This window comes from Trachemys scripta, chromosome 5 (genome assembly GCF_013100865.1).
Source record: "Trachemys scripta elegans isolate TJP31775 chromosome 5, CAS_Tse_1.0, whole genome shotgun sequence".
NCBI classification, from domain to species: Eukaryota; Metazoa; Chordata; order Testudines; family Emydidae; genus Trachemys; species Trachemys scripta.
In genome coordinates this window covers 43,760,873-43,779,366 of record NC_048302.1, presented here as the reverse complement: position 1 = coordinate 43,779,366, position 18,494 = coordinate 43,760,873, and the positions used below count along the sequence as shown (strand labels likewise).

Sequence of the window (18,494 nt, the reverse complement as noted above, 5' to 3'; positions counted from 1 at the left end):
CACAAAGAGATGGTTTCAGCCAGCAGAAGCAGGCATGCTACTGCCACTATGCTGATCCCACAGGAAGGTCAACGTGAGGCAAACCAACACAATCTGAGCCTAAGAGGGGCTAGTTGTTTTCCTATCCCACCCAAGCTGGGCCCAACACTTGTAGTCAGGTCCCAGCAGGTTAGAGAGCTATATGCCCCATCATCACAGTTGAGGTATCTTCCTGTGGAACTCAAACTTCTCTGAGATTACAAATTCATGAAGTAGATATGGATTTCTGAGGCTTTTGACTCACTGTAGCATGACATGCTGATTAAAAGGTTAACACTGAACAAACTCAATATGGCATATTAAATTAATTAAAAACTGGCTAACTGCTCTCAAAACATAATTGTTAATAGGGAAACATCCATGAGTAGTTGTTTCTAGTAGGGTTCTACAGAGATAGGTTCTCAGCCCAGTGCTAATCATACTTTATCAATAATCTCCAAGAAAATTTAAAAATCATGTTAATAGATTTTAAGACCAGAAAGGACCATTATTAGATCATCGAGTTTGCCCTCCTGTATAACAAAGGCCACAGAATTTCATCCAGTTACCCCTGTATTGAGTCCCATTTGCAGATGACTGAGAAACTGGCAGAGTTGTAAACAATAATGAAGACAAGTCACCTATGCAGAGCTAGTTTGCTTGGTAAGCTGGGTGAGCAAGTTAAGCAAGGTCACACATCTAGGAACAAAGAACATAGATCATATGTACAGTATGAGAGACTGTATCCTGAAAAGTGCCAATTCTGAAAAGGACTTTGGAGTCAGACTAGAAGATAATCAACTGAACATGAGCTAACGTAACCTTTGGATGTATAAACAGGAATGTCAAGTTGGAGGAGAGAGGCATTATTACTTGCGTGACCATTGCTGGAATAATGTGTCCAGACTTTTAAAAGAATGTTGTAAATCTGGAGAGGGTGCAAAATACGACACAATAATAACTTGTGATGTCTGGAGAACACACAGACTTAAGAAGTTAAACTTATTTAGCTCTTCAAAGAGAAGGTTAAGAGGAGACTTGAACACCTTTAAGTGGTTATGGAGACAAAAGATTTCTGATACTACAAAATGCATGAGACACACTAGCTGGAAATTGAAGCTAGAAAAAGTCTAATTGAAATAAGGTATAAATGTTTACTAATAAGAGTAATTAGCCTTGGAACAGTTTTATGAATGGATGGGGTAGATTCCATCACCTGAACTCTTTAAATCAAGACTGGATGTCTTTCTAAAATGTGTGCTCTAGTTCAACCACAAGGGTTTTTTGACCTGATAAAGGAACTGCTGGGTTAGGTTGTATGGCCTGTGTTATACAGGAGGCCATACTATATAACAGAGGTGGGCAAACTACGGCCCACGGGACCGTTCTCCCTGGCCCAGGAGGCTAGCCCTCCCCTGCTGTTCCCCCTCCCCAGCAGCCTCAGCTCACTGCGCCACCAGGAGAAGGGATGGTTGGATGGGCAGGGGTCCCGAGGTGGGGGGGGGTTGGATAGGGTGGTGGGGGGGGGGAAGTTAGGGGCAGGGAGTCCGGGGGCTGTCAGGGAGCAGGGGGCTGGATGGGGTGGGGAGTTGGGGGGACCGTCAGGGAACAGGGCGGGTTGGATGGGGCAGGAGTCCCGGAGGGCTGTCAGGGGCGAGAAGCGGGGGGGTAAGACGGGGGCCATGCCATGCCTGCCTGTTTGGGGAGGCACAGCCTCCCCTAACCAGCCCTCCATACAATTTCTGAAACCCGATGCGGCCCTCAGGCCAAAAAGTTTGCCTGCCCCTGCTATATGATCATAATAGTCCCTTCTGGCCTTAAAAAAACCCTCTCTCTCTTTGCCAGCAATCTAAGAGCAAAGGTTCAGTTTCAGATCCTTGTTAAGGCAGATGTACTAAGGATTAAACACTAAGCTGATACCATTCAATTACACTTTTTAACATTCAAAACCCAACCCAATGGTATGCCACTGTCTACTCAAAATATTATGCACATATTTCTGGTGAAATGCTGACCTCACATTGTTCTATTAGCAAAGTAAAAATAAGCCAGCTCCACATCAAAGACACAAGGAAAGACTGTGATTTGGTTTTTCATTTGTTTGAAAAATGTGCATCAGCAGCAGGTACCACTGGGAGAAAGTATCACAAGCTAACTGCTTGTGCTACGGAAAACATATTACCCAGAGGTGGCTGCAGTAAAGCTCACAATGTCACCAATACTGACATGCAGTCCACAAAGCGTACACCTACACAGCAGCTGGGAGCAAGCCTTCCAGTTCAAGTAGATAAGACTTGTGAGGTAGTGTGCTAAAAAGAGCAGTGTGGATGTTGTGACTAATGGAGACTCGGGCTAGCCACCCGAGCTCAGACCCAGAGAGTCAGGTGGGCTTGAAAGCCTGAGCTGCCACCCAAGCCACAACATCCACGCTGCTATTTTTTAGCATGTTAGATCAAGCTGAGCTAGTGAGAGTCTATCTACCTGTGCTCTGAGGCTCACTCCCAGCTACAGTGCAGACATAGAATCTTAAGGTTAGAAGGGACCACAAGGGTCATCTAGTCTAACATATCCAAAGCTGTTCAGATTGAGACTGAGCACTAACTGCCGGGACCTGTCACCTCTGCAGGCTGACACACTCTATTCAAAAGAAGATAGCTGCAACTTCTTGTGCTCTATACAAATTCAATGCAATCTTCAGAGCCCTGGGTTGGAACAAAATTTGGTTGCCCACATCCTATGGCAATAACCAAGGGAATATATTATCACTGATTTAGGTTGTGAACTCAGCTAACTAAACACAGCATCTTCTCCTCACAAGCATAACCTTGCATTGGTTTACCCTCTCCAAATCCTGCCGGAGGTGCGTGAAGAGCTGCAGTCTCCTGAACAAAACATCCTGCTCCCGCTTGGCCAGATTGTCCTCTTCGTCTTTCTTTGGGGTGATCAAGGGCTTGTTGAAATTGCCTTTCCTCTTGAGCTTCCAGTACTGGTACAGGAACTCCACCAGCTCTTCAGGCAGCCGCAGGGCCTTAGCCACTTCTAAGACATTGACAAATGTATAGAACTCATCTTCCAGCTGCTGGAGCTTCTGCTTGCGGACACTGACCCTGTGGGCCTCCTCCTGGTTTTGATCAAGGCTGTGGAAGGGCTCTATGTGGGCACAAGGAGAGCTGTCCTGTGTCCCATTCTCATTCTCCTGGCTGGTGTTTTCACAGAGGTTTTCGTCATCCAGTTTTTTGGTGGAGCTGTGCTTGGGGCAGTATGACTTGAACTTGACCTCGTCGTTCTCCGCCAGGATGGTCTTCATCTCCAAGCCACGGTCAAATGCGCATGTGACATGAAAAGCTGTTCGGCAGTTTTTCACCGAGCACTGCAGAAAATTTTAAAAAATAAACATGTTTTAAATAAAAAGTCTCACATTATGCACAAAATACCTGCACAGCCATGACACCTTTGAGATCAATGCTTACACCAGTGCAACTGCGGTACAATACATTACAGTACTGGGATTTGCATCTAAGCTAAGTACTTTCTCACTATTAGGTTTGCAATTTAATGCTGTCAGTTCAAGCAACAATGTAGTGGTCTAGCAGACATGAGCGATTAACTTCTCCATGGGCTTATCATACTATTCAATATGAGCAACTCCACAAAAGGAGGTTTCTCATGGTCACTGGAGCCAGTCACTTAAAGCAGTATCATGACAGGCAAAATGATCCCCTTTGGCTGTGCTACCACTCCAGAGAGGAAAATACCCTGTGGCTCCCAGCCTGTCTGATACTTTAATTAAAATCTCTCAGGGCACCTGGAACTGGCCACTTTTGCAAATTAACGAACAAATGAACAAGTGCTACTTAAAAAGCAAGGGCCAGGTGGGATTTTTTCTTTTATCATCAATTTAGAATGTCATGTATTAAATCACTGACATTCACTACTTCAGTCACTAACTGCTCCTCTACTTCACATGAGGAAAAAAACTACAATTTGCTTCTTTTGTTGTCTCCCAAGCTCTCCCCTATCTCCCACTGAATGCAGCCATCATGGAGCAAAACTGCTTTAGCACTTGATTTTAACTATAACTAACTTTCTTTTGCAAAGTGAAAAATAAAAATCTTAAAAATCCCCCCTTGACTTGGACCCTTGTCCCCAACATAGAGAAATAAAAGTGGAAAGGACTGTCACAGACATTAACTATGACAGGACTAAACTATACTTAACCCAAGTGATCTAACCTTAAAGAGAAATGCACTGCAGCAGGATATTTATACAGTGCTTTGTAACAAAGCCAAGTATCTGTCTCCTCTGGGTTTTCCTCCTCAGGTTGACTCAGCAGCCAGATGTCAGATAAATGTATACTACAGAGTTTAAACTGCAGAGGTTTCAGATAAATGTTCTTTAATAAAATCAATACTTAGAAGGGATATAAAAAATGGTGCAACCCTCTTTGCCCTTTCGCCTCCTCCAAATAAATGCTTTGTGAACAAACAGGGCAACAGCAGCATGGTTGGGATAATAAACAACATAAAAGAAGTGCTTTTTGCAGCGAATTCCATGCTACTATGATTTCTTAATAATTTGCTTGTATCAAAAATAAAGTTCTGTTGAGTAGAGAGGAAAGCTTGTCTCATCTGAAGGAAATCTGAACTGGGAAGAAAATGCAGTCTTGCTTTTCCCTGCTTGCAGCAACTGCTTTCTGCCCATCCCTATGCACACATCAAGCAGCTCGCTTTTTAAATTAGGGTGAACATCTCAGAATATAAAACATATCTGGAGAAACTGCCTCTTCTCCCTCCACTTATTCAGTTGATTATTACCTTTTTTATTACACACTTCATAAATTCTGTTTTTTCCTGCTATCTACAAGTTTAAGTATTTAGAGGCCATGAGAATACTCTCGCATTCATGTTTCTTGTATCACGAAGCCCCCCTAATACTCTTTGATGATGTCACAGAAAAATGGAACCAAGAGTATTTCCCCAAATGTTTTTTTTTAAATGTGTAACTGTCTAAAGTAGCAGCTATACAGCATACATATCATCCCATTCTGTTATTTCAGAAGACAGAGGTTTTCAGAGCAAGAATGTAAAAAACCCACACCAAAAAAAAAAATCTGTATTCAGTATGAAACTGCAGAGTTACCTCAAACAAGTATTGGGGGACAAAATAGTCTGATTTCTCCATTTTGTAAGAGTTTCCAAGAGGTAGACGACAGGAATGTTTTATTTATTAAAATACAGTGGACAGATTAACTTTCTTTACTTTGTATGTATATTATTTCATACCTTAATTGAAGTGGGAACAGCAAACAAGGCTTCTGACAAACAGATTGAAAGGTTTCACTGGAACGTCTGCTGAACAACTATTTTATAACTTTTCCCAGTATATGCCATCAATGGCTCAACAATAGAGGAACAAGGGAGAGAGTGGGACGATCCAGTGATCTAAACTCAGAACTCCGAGCTTTACTTTTCATCTTCAAAGTGCTTTGCTATATACTTTTTTTTTTATTTGATAGCACAACTCTGCCTACAATTAGGTCATCTAGCCTTACTTTCCCCAGCAAAAGCAGGACACCACATGCTCTAAAATGCAAACACACCTGTGATCCTTCTCACCATGATACCAATAGAACTAAGATTCAGATCTAAGCAATATGTACTGTAGATCTCTACATATTCTAAAACTGCTTTCAGAGTTAACACCCCTTAACATAACATCTATATATTTTCTTGTATCCTGAAGGATCCCAAAGTGGTTTATAAATTTCACAAGCTGAGGTAATCTATACACAAGGAACCTCTTCACTCACTTCTGAAATGCAGATAACTGTGGGGCAGATCAATCTAGTTTAACATCATACTGCAACACCACAGAACATTTTACAATAAGTGAAGAATCCAAATCCCATTGAAATTTTAGAGAGAAATTAATTAGAAAGTATATGACCCATATTGGAATTTTGCCAAGAATGTAAATTGGTGATAGGAAGCAGGATATTGGTGTTCTTGCTTTAGTGCTGGATACACAGCCAAAGATTAATTCTTTACTATACATGGAGATAGTTATTTCCTTGAACACGCTGGGCCTGATTCTCCCATTGCCTTGCACCTTGTGCAGTCATTTACACCTGTGCTAAGTGAGAATAAACATCAAAATGTTAGTGTTTGACAGCTACGTTACAGATGTGTATGTGATTCTGTAAGGTGCAAGGCAATGGGAAAATCAGGGCCAGCAGCTTTGATTCTAGAGAATACAAAATATCTGCAAAGCCAGCCACCCCCTAAACCTGCCAAACTTGTGGCTTTTCATCACCAGCTGAAGAAGGGGTTTGTATTTCCTCTGCTTGTGGCTCATGATTCATTTAAACTTTATAGCAGATTCTAAGCATGCAAACTGTTCCTTTCCTACATACTCTGGAGCTCAATGGCAGAAATTCTCATAACTGAACTAAAAAGACCAACAAATGAGAACATCTGATTAGTTATCAAATCAAAAAGACTATGGTAGTATAACTCCTTCCTTACCAACAACAGCAGACATTACCAATTCACTTTAATCCCTGGTAGACACATAGGCCAAAATGTTTAAAGTTGGGTGGTATCTAAAGTTAGGTGCCTAAATCCATATTTAGTCACCTGATTCACAGCCTTATCATGAAGGGTGCTGAGCATTCACATTCTAATTGACTTCAGTGTTAGCTGCAAGTGTTCCCCATCTCTGAAAATCAAGCTGCTCATCAGAGGGAAGATTTTCAAGGGGAATTGGGAGTCTAACTTCTCTTTGAGCCTTTGACCATCATCTTGAACGTACATGCAGGTAAATTTTAGCACACAGTTTTTGGCATCCAAGTTTAAATATTTTGGCCACAGAAAATTACTCACTTTTGCAAATGAATGAGCAAATGAACAAGTGCTATTTAAAAAGCAAGGAGAATGCACCACAAAATGTATTTTGTTCATTTAACAAGTATGGTCATTCAAGTTTCATTATTTGTATTTCGGTGTTCTGATAAACACACATAAGTATATTTTATAAAAGTTAGGAATCCTTAAACTATAACCTCCCTACATTATCTGCTATTAAAACTCTGCTGAGATGTGGGAAGAGACCAACATTTTTCTGTGCAAACTATGGGAAGGGAATCAGGGAGGTTCTATAGAATGCACATTTGCATCTATAACAAACACACTTATGTTCATTTATTACCTGTATGGATGCCCCAATCTTCTCATTGCAAAGGCTGCACACTAATGCCCATCTACTGCTGGGAATGTGAGAGACCTTGGTTATGGGCTCCATCTTTTCTGGGCTGCCAATACTCACCTAAGCATCAGAATGAAAAACATACAGTAAAAGATAAGCAGAAGGGGTGGGAACCATGAAAGTATTTAGGTGCCTAAATCCCAGACTTAGGCACCTAAGTCCCAGCTTTGGCTCCACTGCAATCCACAGAACTGCCACTGAACCATGCAGCACCTACTCTCACTCAGTACCCAAGTTTTTCAGGGTAAGAGTTCTCTGTATTTATGCCTCTGAGCATGCACAGTGCTGCCTTGCTCTAGGCGTCTGGATGCCTATCTCACGCCGAAGCCGCAGAGTGATCCACGAACCAGGGGAAGATGGGCATTTGCATGTAATGTCCAATCCGGTAAGCATGCTTAGCATACACTCCTCTGATCAGCATCTCCCACTGGCTAGCTTAGGTGTCTCCCCACCTAGCTTGTTGGCGTCTGTGGAACCCTGTTCATTGTACAGGGAGACTAGGCACCTACGTCCAGGCTTTGTGGATCATGGTGTTGTTCCAGGATTTTCTAGGCACATAAAATCATTGCAACGCTTATGTCCCTTTGTAAGTCCCACCCCAAGCAAAAATAAAAGTACAGCTTTCCATGAGGAATCTGTTTCATTGCTTGAAACATGCCAAATTCATATGTTCCAAGTTTTTCAGTTTACAAAGAGAGAAAAATCCAGTTTCAAAACCACTTCTTCCCTGATAAAAATGAAACAACTCTGATGCAAATCCCATCAATTTAAGTGATTTTAAAGGATGAATATTTTGAATGCCAGAACTCTCAAGAATTACCACTGTTAATCCAAATACTCACTCACCCAGGTTCTGAGTTTCCATCTACAAATACAAACAGTGCTTACTTTGTGCTCTCACTAAATTAGCTTTCCCAGCAGTTGTCCTTTTTTTAGACCTATGAGCCATTTGTATTGTAGTTCACTGAGCTAATGTAATTACCTTTTTCTTATAGATCGTGTATTATCCTGTCAGACTCTATGTCCTCTCTGTTTAATTGAAAATGAATGTTTCCCTGTTTTTAATCTTTTATTTTTTTCTACTCCCTAACAACAAATGCTGCATGGATGTTACAATCTGGTGTCTGTTGCTATAATGAATGTATGTTGTTATGAGCAGATCTGTCCTTTGCCAAGATTGCTCTGAATCTGAATATAGGTACATCAGTTGGATCAACACTTACCTCTGGAATCCAGAGTGCACAGCTAACATGGACCCACTTCGTCCCACTACGAGTTGGCTTCATAGCTCCACCTTTCTTGGGACACAATAAACACTTTGGCTGAACACCAAGCGCACAGGTCCGGCATAGCCAACTGCCTTCTGGCACCTTTAAAATTCCATAACATGCCTGTACTCATGTTTATAAAGGAGAGGAAGAAAAAGAAACAACAACAGCATGTTCCTGTTAGTATTAACTGATTTACATTTAGCCTTTTGCTAACCTCAAAGCCCTTTATGGGACTGCATGCTATATAATAATATTAGCTTACATTTATGTAGCCAATTTTGTTCTGAAGGGTCCCAAGGTGCTTTTACAAATGTAGCAACTCCATATACACATTATACACAAATACTTTTCCCACCACTGAAAGGGAGCCACCTTCAGGTGTTTAACAATGCAAACAACACTACACAACAGTTTAGTACAGGAAGTGAAGAAGAATATATTAACCAACTTAGAAAGGGAAATTTAGATAGCTATGTGAGTGGTTAAATATCTGAGCTGGACGTTGACCAGGACACTGGAGCTATAAAGTCCCATGAGATCTTTAAAGACCACAGGTGATAGGACAGTAGTTTTGCATCTCACCTGAAAAATGAGATGATGACATAAAAGATGCCCCCAAGGCATAGTTCAATTCTTACTCATTGGATAAAGTGGCATCTGTTGAATGATTAACATCGTGTCCTATAGCAGACTGGCAGTGTCTATGGAGACCTACAACCAAACTATTGTCAGTTCTGACCCTTTCTAGCTTGTAAGATTTGATGTGATCACAGTTCAAGACAGAATGGCTACAGATTTATCAATGTGCCAATTTTAAACTCTTAGACCATAGTGCCATGCTCAAAGATACATTTCCCCACCATACATGCAAATACATTTATATAACTTTAGCACGAGGAGCAAGAAAAATAAAGGTTCCTTGCTTATCAAACATCACAGCTGCCCCACCGCTTAATGACAAAGCAAACATTTTAAGGGATGGAGAGAAAGAAGACCCACAGCAAGGTCTCTTTAACAATGGAAGGAAGTCAAGGAAGCAGATTTGTTACAAACATATCTGTTCCTTCTTCCATGCAAAGGAAGGCTTGTTTAATTTCCACAGAAAGACATGTTGTGCTGCCTTGTCCCCAGAATAATCTAGTTGTTTGGGCGCTCCTCTAGCATGTGAGAGATGCAGGTTCAAATCCCTGGTGCCTCATTCAGAGTCACCCCAACATGGAACAAAACCAACTGTTAACAAGAAGCCTGATGACAAATTAAGTTTAAACTACTATATAAATCCTCCCTGGTTTCCTACTGGTTGGATGGAGGTCATCATTTTTCAGACTTCCTCTTCCCTTCAATCAAATTTATTGGTACTGCAAATATATTGCCAAAGAAGAGGACTTCGGTGCATCACATGGCTCGTGTGTGGAAAGTGAGGGACCAAACCAAAAAATTGCAGACATATCTGTAGAACAAAACCAACTGGGCCAAAATCATTGGGAATGCAGATGGTAGTGTTAGTGTAACCTAATGCAATGTACAAACTTAGTAGCAAAAAGGGCATTATAGCAACAAAAGCAACCAGCAAGAGGGTACAAGTTGCTGTTAGATAAAGCAACACCACCCCCATTTTAATCTTATATCTTCTTACATCCTACAATTGGTTGCTTTTCCTGCTACACTCCCCCTTTTTGCCCTCTCAGCATGTAATGTAGTAAATGTACACATTTACTAATGTATAACCTACATTTACATCACTTGTGAGTTTGTCCGATGGGCCAATTTCACTACTGGTGTAATTCAGTTAAAATCAATGAGTTACACTAGAGAGGAATCTGGCCTGTTATGTTTAAACCTGTCTTTAACAGTAATAGTTCTGAAATATTTCTGTAACCACCCATCGCCTGTCTTTAGCTCCAGCACATAAGCTGCCCAAAAGGCCACTCCCACCTCTACGTCTGGATGCCATACCTGGTGTACACAGATATTACATTTGTCACAGAACACCATTTCGTTGCCATCCTCCCCATCTGGGGACTGGCAAACGTCGCAGACAACGTCCTCATCATACTCAATCCCCAGCCCTTCTTCAGTCTCAATAGCATGGTTCATACTGTCATAGCATCGCTGTTCAAATTCCTCCATGACTCTCTCCATGGTGTACTCATCCAGTTCGGGCATTCCTGGGAAATTAATCCAACACAATGGATTGTTTTTAAAATGGTAACAACATCTGGAGCCCCAGTTCCTTCCAGCAGTGCATCAAAGGCTGAGCTTTTCCTCCCAGGTTGAGCCATAAGCTTCAAATGGCACAACATGCCAGCCCACCTCCAGTGAAGAGGATTAATTTATGGCTGGAGGGTTGCCATGGCAAACGTTAGAGGGGAAGTGTAGAGTAGTTAAGGCAAAAATGTCAAAAGCCCTAGATCTGTGTTGAAATAATGGACATTTACTCATTTCAATCAATATTTGAAATCCTCAAAGTTTTCACAAGCAAGTCCCACCTCTCTGGGTTGTCACTGTTGATCTCACTCTCCTTCTTTCTCATACAACACTATGTACAGTTGCTTGTTTCAACTTTGTGGCCTCAATCATTTTAGGAAATGGTGACTCTTTTGAGAGTGATTCTAGGATCAAAGCACTCCCCAAGTGAGCAACAAACTGTCCATCAAAATGATGATGATACTGTCCAATGCAAAATCTATCAGGTACATTTTGATATGTTTACAATCAGCAACCAAGATAAGGCAATCATTTATTTGATATAGTGCATTTTCACAGCACCTGGTACAATCAGGTCCTGATCTTGGCTAGGATCTATTGTAGTACCTATAAATAAATAATTATTCAAATATATGGGGAACCCAATTGTACTAGATAGAATATCTAATTGTGGGACTTGTCCATTTTAATCACAGTGCTGGGAGGGTAAGAATAGGATACAGAGGGACCTAGACAAATTAGAGGATTGGGCCAAAAGAAATCTGATGAGGTTCAACAAGGACAAGTGCAGAGTCCTGCACTTAGGACGGAAGAATCCTATGCACTACTACAGACTAGGGACTGAATGGCTAGGCAGCAGTTCTGCAGAAAAGGACCTTATGGTTACAGTGGATGAGAAGCTGGATACGAGTTGACAGTGTACCCTTGTGCCAAGAAGGCTAACGGCATTTTGGGCTGTATAAGTAGCATTGCCAGCAGATCAAGGGACATGATCATTCCCCTCTATTCGGCATTGGTGAGGCCTTATCTGGAATACTATGTTCAGTTTTGGGTCCCACACTAGAAGAAGGATGTGGAAAATTGGAAAGAGTCCAGTGGAGGGCAATAAAAATGATTAGGGGGCTGGAGCACATGACTTATGAGGAGAGGCTGAGGGAACTGGGATTGTTTAGTCTGCAGAAGAGAAGAATGAGGGGGGATTTGATAGCTGCTTTCAATTACCTGAAAGGGGGTTCCAAAGAGGATGGATCTAGACTGTTCTCAGTGCTACCAGATGACAGAACAAGGAGTAATGGTCTCAAGTTGCAGTGAGGGAGGTTTAGGTTGGATATTAGGAAAAACTTTTTCACTAGGAGGGTGGTGAAGCATTGGAATGGGTTATCTAGGGAGGTGGTGGAATCTTCTTCCTTAGAGGTTTTTAAGGTCAGGCTTGACAAAGCCCTGGCTGGGATGATTTAGTTGGGATTGGTCCTGCTTTGAGCAGGGGGTTGGACTAGATGACCTCCTAAGGTCCCTTCCAACCCTGATATTCTATGATACTATGGTTACACCCAGACACCACCACAGTGATCATCACCTAAATCACGGTAGTAATAATAATAAAACTGGACCTATAATGTTAAATGTTCATTGCGGACCTGAAAAAACCTGCAATAAACTCAGCAAGAAAGGTACCAAATGAAGTCCAGCTTTCTATCTGGATAGAACTACCTGACAAAGTATCCCATTTCTCAACTTTTAATGGCCCAACAAGAACCAGTAAAGCTTCATAATTGGTGTTGCAGCAAGCCCTATACAACCCCTTTTACACAGTCACCTGTATGTCTGAAAAAGAAATATTACTTCAAAGCAAGCTCTCTCCTCCACCAAGGCCAGTTTACCTCCGTCACTTCCAAGCTGAGATCCTAATGGAAGTTTGCGAAAGGGTACAGGCTTTGAAAAACAAAGATCCTGTGGTTTTAATCCTGCTCCCAATAATTACTGTTTACTAAAACATACTGAAGATAGAAAGCTCTTGTCATGTGTATTATAAGGGCAAACCCTCTCCTTCGCTCTCAGAGCAACTAATTTCAGGTGGGTTCTGAGGAATTCCACAGGAAGATGGAGAAGGAATCCCTCGCTCCCCCAAATCACAGAGCTGGAGAAGAAACATTCTAATGGGTCTGCCAACTTAAAGGTACCTCCTTCATCATGGGGAAATAGTCTGGAGAATCTGCAAAGCAGTGAATACTCCGCTTTGCTCCAGCCCAGTCCTCACCCTTTTTGGCCCCACAGCTGCAGGGCAGCTGAACAAGCAGCATACAAAATTCTGCACTCCCGTAGCACTTCCACAGTGAAGAGAGAGCAGAATTTGTCCCTAATGGCAGAGAAGTGCGATTCTAGAAAGCGGGTGATGATGGATTGAAAGCTGATGAGTTAGTACAGTAGACAGTTTGAAAGGAGTTTACAACAGCACTAAGTCCCAATGCAGTAGCCTCTACCACCTTATAGATTTAGTTATCTGGAATTTGCCTCACAATTGGACTTCACTGTAATTTAATGGCTATAAATTTAGAAATGATACTGAGAGTTTTTATAAAAAAGTTTTATATTTTTATATCTGGTCTTTTGGAAAAATAATACACATTTTAAATATCAAAAAGAGCACTGCAGAGTGTGTCAGGTCAACCTCTGGAATTCACAACCACAGGAGATCAGGCAAATGGTACAGCTGGAGATTAACAAGTAATTACTCATTTTAGTGACCATTAATAATATCTTTTGCTATGCAAAATTTTTATAAGAGTAATTCAAATGTCATGTTTCACGCCTTGCGTGCACTGCCTGCTGGGGCCAAGAAGGAATTTCTTTCCCACTTTTTACAGAATAACTACATGTGTAAAGGATTATAGCAAACAAACTACTGTGCACTGGCATATCAGTCACAAAAATCTACTGTAAGAGCATGTTAAGGATCATAGTAAAAACTGTCAAATCATAGCTATCCTTAGACTATATTGCTGTAGCTCACAGGAGACCAACCTGAATTTCACCAGCATAAATCAACTCCTCTAAAGTTACAATGGTATAACCAAGAGCTGGATCTGTCCCAGAATTTTTAAAGAAAGAAGAAGCTGGGATTAATGGGGTGCCAGGCTTTTAAAGACACATTTCTCCCAGCATAGGGAATTATCTTCTCCTATCACCTGACATGGTCTCCCACAAGTGGGAACTTTCACCTTACTCTGTTCTGAACTTTCTTCTCCCCTGCCCTCTGATCAGTTTGTACACTGGAATGAGCCTGCAGAGGATGCCTTTTTTTCAAGTTTATAACCAGCTAACCCTGGCTTGCCAGGTCCTGTAACTGTTTAGTCAATGGTAAACCCATAAAATGGTAACCATAACCCAAATGAGGAAATTGCCACAGCGTAAAACTCAATAGTATTATCTGTGCTCACCAAAATATCCAAAACCCTTCTAGCTGGCACAATATATTCTTACATATCTAGACATTATGGTCAAAATTCTGCATTGACTTACATCCTGTGTAATCCTAGTAAAATCCATGGTGTGCTCCCACTTTTGGAGTACACATTATAATAAAGAAGTGGTTTGTTCTCTTCCCTTCCCCCATACGCAACCTATTCTTGGGGGAAACGCTCAGCCCCACCAGGACAAATCCCTTTTCCTGTTTGAAAACCAGGGACACAGTAATAGAGTTTGGGACATTTTCAAAAGGAATCACTGAGCCAATTCTTTGCTGTCTCACTCCCCAAACAGTCTGGCTTCTGTTTTTAAACCTCCCAAACGCTTCTGTCCAAACAGAAAAAATAACCAGCTATAGAGGGGCTGAGAGTTTTCTCATTCCATTTTAGGAAAGGGATGCATGGAAAAGCAAGCAAGCAAAAAAGGATGGATGGACAGATAGTCAGATGACTTAAATTGTCTATTTTGATATCATCTCCAAGGAAGTAAACTGGCAAAAAAAGGTTATTTGAGGGAATTCTTCTGGGTGGAGGGGAAGGGGGCAAATTCTGATCTGGTGTAAGCAAGCGCAACTCTACTGACATTAATGGAGCTATGCATAAGGCTGATATTCTCCACAGATCTAGCCCATAGTAGCAATGCCACCCTTCATTGAGGGCTTCTGGGGATAAGAGTTTAAAGGCTAGTGGTTTTTAAAAATAAGATCACAAATAAACTACATCCGAATTTACATGATTTATACCCTCTCTCCCTTTCCAGTTTTCTCACCCACAAACCCTGCATAGAACTGCCAGCCTACTTCAGCAGCACACGTAATTTTACTAGAGGCTTCTCTCACCCATCTCTTTAAATTCTTCATTGGCCAGTTCTAACCATGCTGCATCCACATCATTGAGGTCATAGCGACACACACTGTCCGCCAAGGTTCGAATATCAACGTATCCCAGCTCAGGAGGCTCAGAACCTGAAGAAAGGATGTACTTCCTGGGTCTTGTAAATGTGACTGCTTTTGTCTCAGACACAACCCTGAAGAAATAGTAAATACAGATGTTACTTATACCAGGTTTTAAATCCCTTAACACAGACTGGGAAATGCTTAATCCTGCTGTGTGATTAATGCCTGGGGTTAAATTGCACTTCCTTATTCTATGCAACTAAAAATCCCCAGCAATCTTGTAGCATCAAAGTCCCGCAGAGCTGCAGGAAGTAAGGATGGGTACATAAAACAGAGAAGGTGTCATTCAGATATCATTTTAAAGTGAGCGGCAATGCAAACATAAAATAATTCACATTTTTTAAATCCCAGTTCATTAAAAGACTTACAGGTGGATTTAAGAGAAGAGAGACTACAAATCATCTCCTGCAAGAGGACATGGTACTTGCTACTTTTAAATGGAATTGTTACTGACACGCTTTAAAGCCACATAGGCCATACTCTGTTAATGTGATGATAGGTACTATGTGCATGGGAATTAAATTAATAATAATAGATATAAACCAACTTACTGAACACTACAATAGGGATACAATTCTCAATTAAATTCTATAGGATGGTTTAAAAATTCCATACACAGGCTAACATTCTCTATTAAATTCTATTGTTTTTGCATAGATAGCTGTAATTTTCATTTCTGTGACATCCTAAATACCTTTCCAAAGGGAAATAATAATGACAATTCATAAAATTGTTTATAATCAGTCCCTCCATCACTTACCTGCTCAGATCTAAGTCCAGGCTCGCAGGGATTTGCATTTCCCCTGCAAAATCACTAAAACTGGACTGAGTCAGACTTTAGAACAAAATCCATCCACTGTTTTAAAATTCAGCTGCAGCTGTAGTATGTCCTAATATGGTTTGGTGGGGTCACCATAGTGGCAAACCAGACCTAATTAAAGCATATTTTGGTTGCAACCATGTTTAAACTGTGCATAAGCACAGTTGTTAAAAGTTAATTGTAAGGACTTTGGAGACAGAGCAAAACACTTAAAACAGTGTAACTTGCTCTACACTGGAGTTGCCTGGATTTCTGTGACTATACAAATCCAGTAACTAAGAAAAAATGCATATGCAGTGCACAGGGGCAGAAGTGTATTCCAGTACATAGGCTGGAATAGCAGCCATGGAGCGGCTGCACTGCTAACACCTTGCCTTCAGGTAGCAGGTTCCATATGCCCCATCCACATCAATGTTCTCTGGAAGTTCACAAAGGAGGTTCCACAGTCTCTCCTTTATTATTTAACTCTAAACATTCTGAGATTTGGTTTGTATGAAAGGTGCTACAGAAACTAAAACTTATATCTGGATCAAGTTCAGGCAATGCACCCAACCTCTAGCTGGGTCCCCAGATCACGGCAGCCTCACCAGTGCTAGTGTGAGGGTTACTGCAGGCATGCGCCAGTGTCTCATGGTGTGGCGAATGAGCTACTTCATGAGAGAGCTCCATGGGGGAAGTAACATGTCCTTCACTCTACTGTGGCCTAGCTGGCACATAATGCATGTTCTCTCCTGTTCAACAAGCCCTTGATCCACTATCCCTATATTTGTACACATCCAGTTCTGGACACATTTATCTAGTCCAGCCTCCATCATGGTACCAAACCAGTTCTGGTACATCATAGGAATCTGAAGCAGAATGCATGGAAAAGTCATACACTGAATCTTGGGCTTTTCAGCAGGGGAGGTATCAGTCGGTATATGAATGGCCCCCGATATCTTGAGCCAGTCCTGGCTGTACTATACTGAATAATACTATACTGCAATATTATATACTACAGCTCACAGGGAAACTGTTCTAGCCTGACCACTGCTCTCCAAATCTTCTGCACACTAAATCCCCTACTGTGGGGAAATTACAGCTATCTAAGCAGCATCCTGCTCATGCTGCCCAAAACAGTGCCATTCTTGGATACCATGGTGATGGCACAGCACAAGAACTGAACGAACAGACTGGAACAGGTAGTTTGGCTTTCAACAGGTCATTTTCATAGGACCTGCAAAAGTCAATTTTTTTATCTTCATGATGTAAAGAAGTAAAATAATAATTACTGTATACACAAAAACATTTAATTGAGTCATCAGTATGAGCACGTACTAGCAGTGAGTCACCACATGGACATATTGTTGTAACCCCGGTCCTTCCTCACCCCATCCCTACTGTTTGTTACACTAATTGGTTGCATCAGCGCAGTGACTCTCTCTCTTGGTTTCCTCCTACAAAGCACCTTGCTCACTTCTGAGCACTGTAATAACAAGAATCATTTCTCTGTGAAATGTATTGTATTTCCTCCTACTCTACATCAACTGCCAGAGAATGTCATTAGTTCACTTTACAGTCATGCTTCCCTTTTCCTAAAATTATGCCCAAGATCATTACAGCATTTTGGTATTAATTATGGGATGGATTAATGAGCAATAATGACCATTTTGCTCCCTTCCTCCAACCCCAACCAACACTAGTCTGTCCCCTACACACGTGAAGGGCAGCAGGAAGAGAAAAAAAAAAGATGCTTCCACAGTCCTCATGAGGAGCAGGGGTGGAGAGAATCCAACAACTCCACTCCTTCCTGTAAGAGGAAGAGGTGAGAGAAGGTAGGCAGGGCAGAGGGATCTTTACATGCTGTTAGTATTTTCCACCTCTCGTGAGGTTATACAGTATTTTGATCTGAAAAATATAAAAATAGGGCATAGCAACACACAGCAGGGAAATCAAATTCTGTAGTAAAACATCACCATCCCCACAGAAAGGGAAAGATGGGCAGAGGGGCTGGCACAGTGAACAACTGGAATTTTTAACTGCCCCGTATCCCCTTTCTCCTAGAAGCCCAGTTGTGCTTTAAGCAGCAACTGCCAAGTCTCACTTCCTATTATAAAAACTAAAGAGGGAGCTATCGGCTATTTCCTATTTAGTTTTTATAACAGAAAGTGAGCTGGGCCACAATTTACTACAGAAAGGGAAGCCGGGCTCCTGGGAAGCAAGAAGAGTGAGAAACAACCCAAAGAGTCAGAAGAGCGGCAACTCAGATCAATGGCCCAGTATCCTGTCTCCAACAATGGCCAGCATCAGATGTTAGTATAAAAACCCAGTATAGACAATTATGCACTAACCTACCCAGGAGGAAAGTTTCTTCCTGAGTCAGGCAGTTAGTGGTTAGTTTATGTCTTGAAACATAAGGGTTTATGACCCTTATAAACATTTTATCCTATCTAAAGTAACGCTGGATATTCTTGTTGTTCGTATAAATATCTAACGGTAAGTTCTCCAATTCTTT

The 18,494-nt window shown here is 41.4% G+C and overlaps 1 protein-coding gene across 5 annotated transcripts in view; it reads right to left on the bottom strand.

The window, feature by feature from the left end:
* The window catches only part of JADE1 (jade family PHD finger 1), a 63,353-nt gene that overhangs the window by 9,666 nt on the left and 35,193 nt on the right, over window positions 1-18,494 (bottom strand). For all 5 annotated transcript variants that reach the window (XM_034771122.1, XM_034771124.1, XM_034771123.1 and 2 more), the window contains 5 exons: window positions 15,064-15,251; window positions 10,509-10,720; window positions 8,505-8,672; window positions 7,225-7,341; window positions 2,858-3,388 (listed from right to left, as the gene is read on the bottom strand). In XM_034771122.1, the coding sequence (XP_034627013.1) occupies window positions 2,858-3,388; window positions 7,225-7,341; window positions 8,505-8,672; window positions 10,509-10,720; window positions 15,064-15,251 (1,216 nt within the window). The remainder of the gene's footprint in view (window positions 1-2,857; window positions 3,389-7,224; window positions 7,342-8,504; window positions 8,673-10,508; window positions 10,721-15,063; window positions 15,252-18,494) is intronic.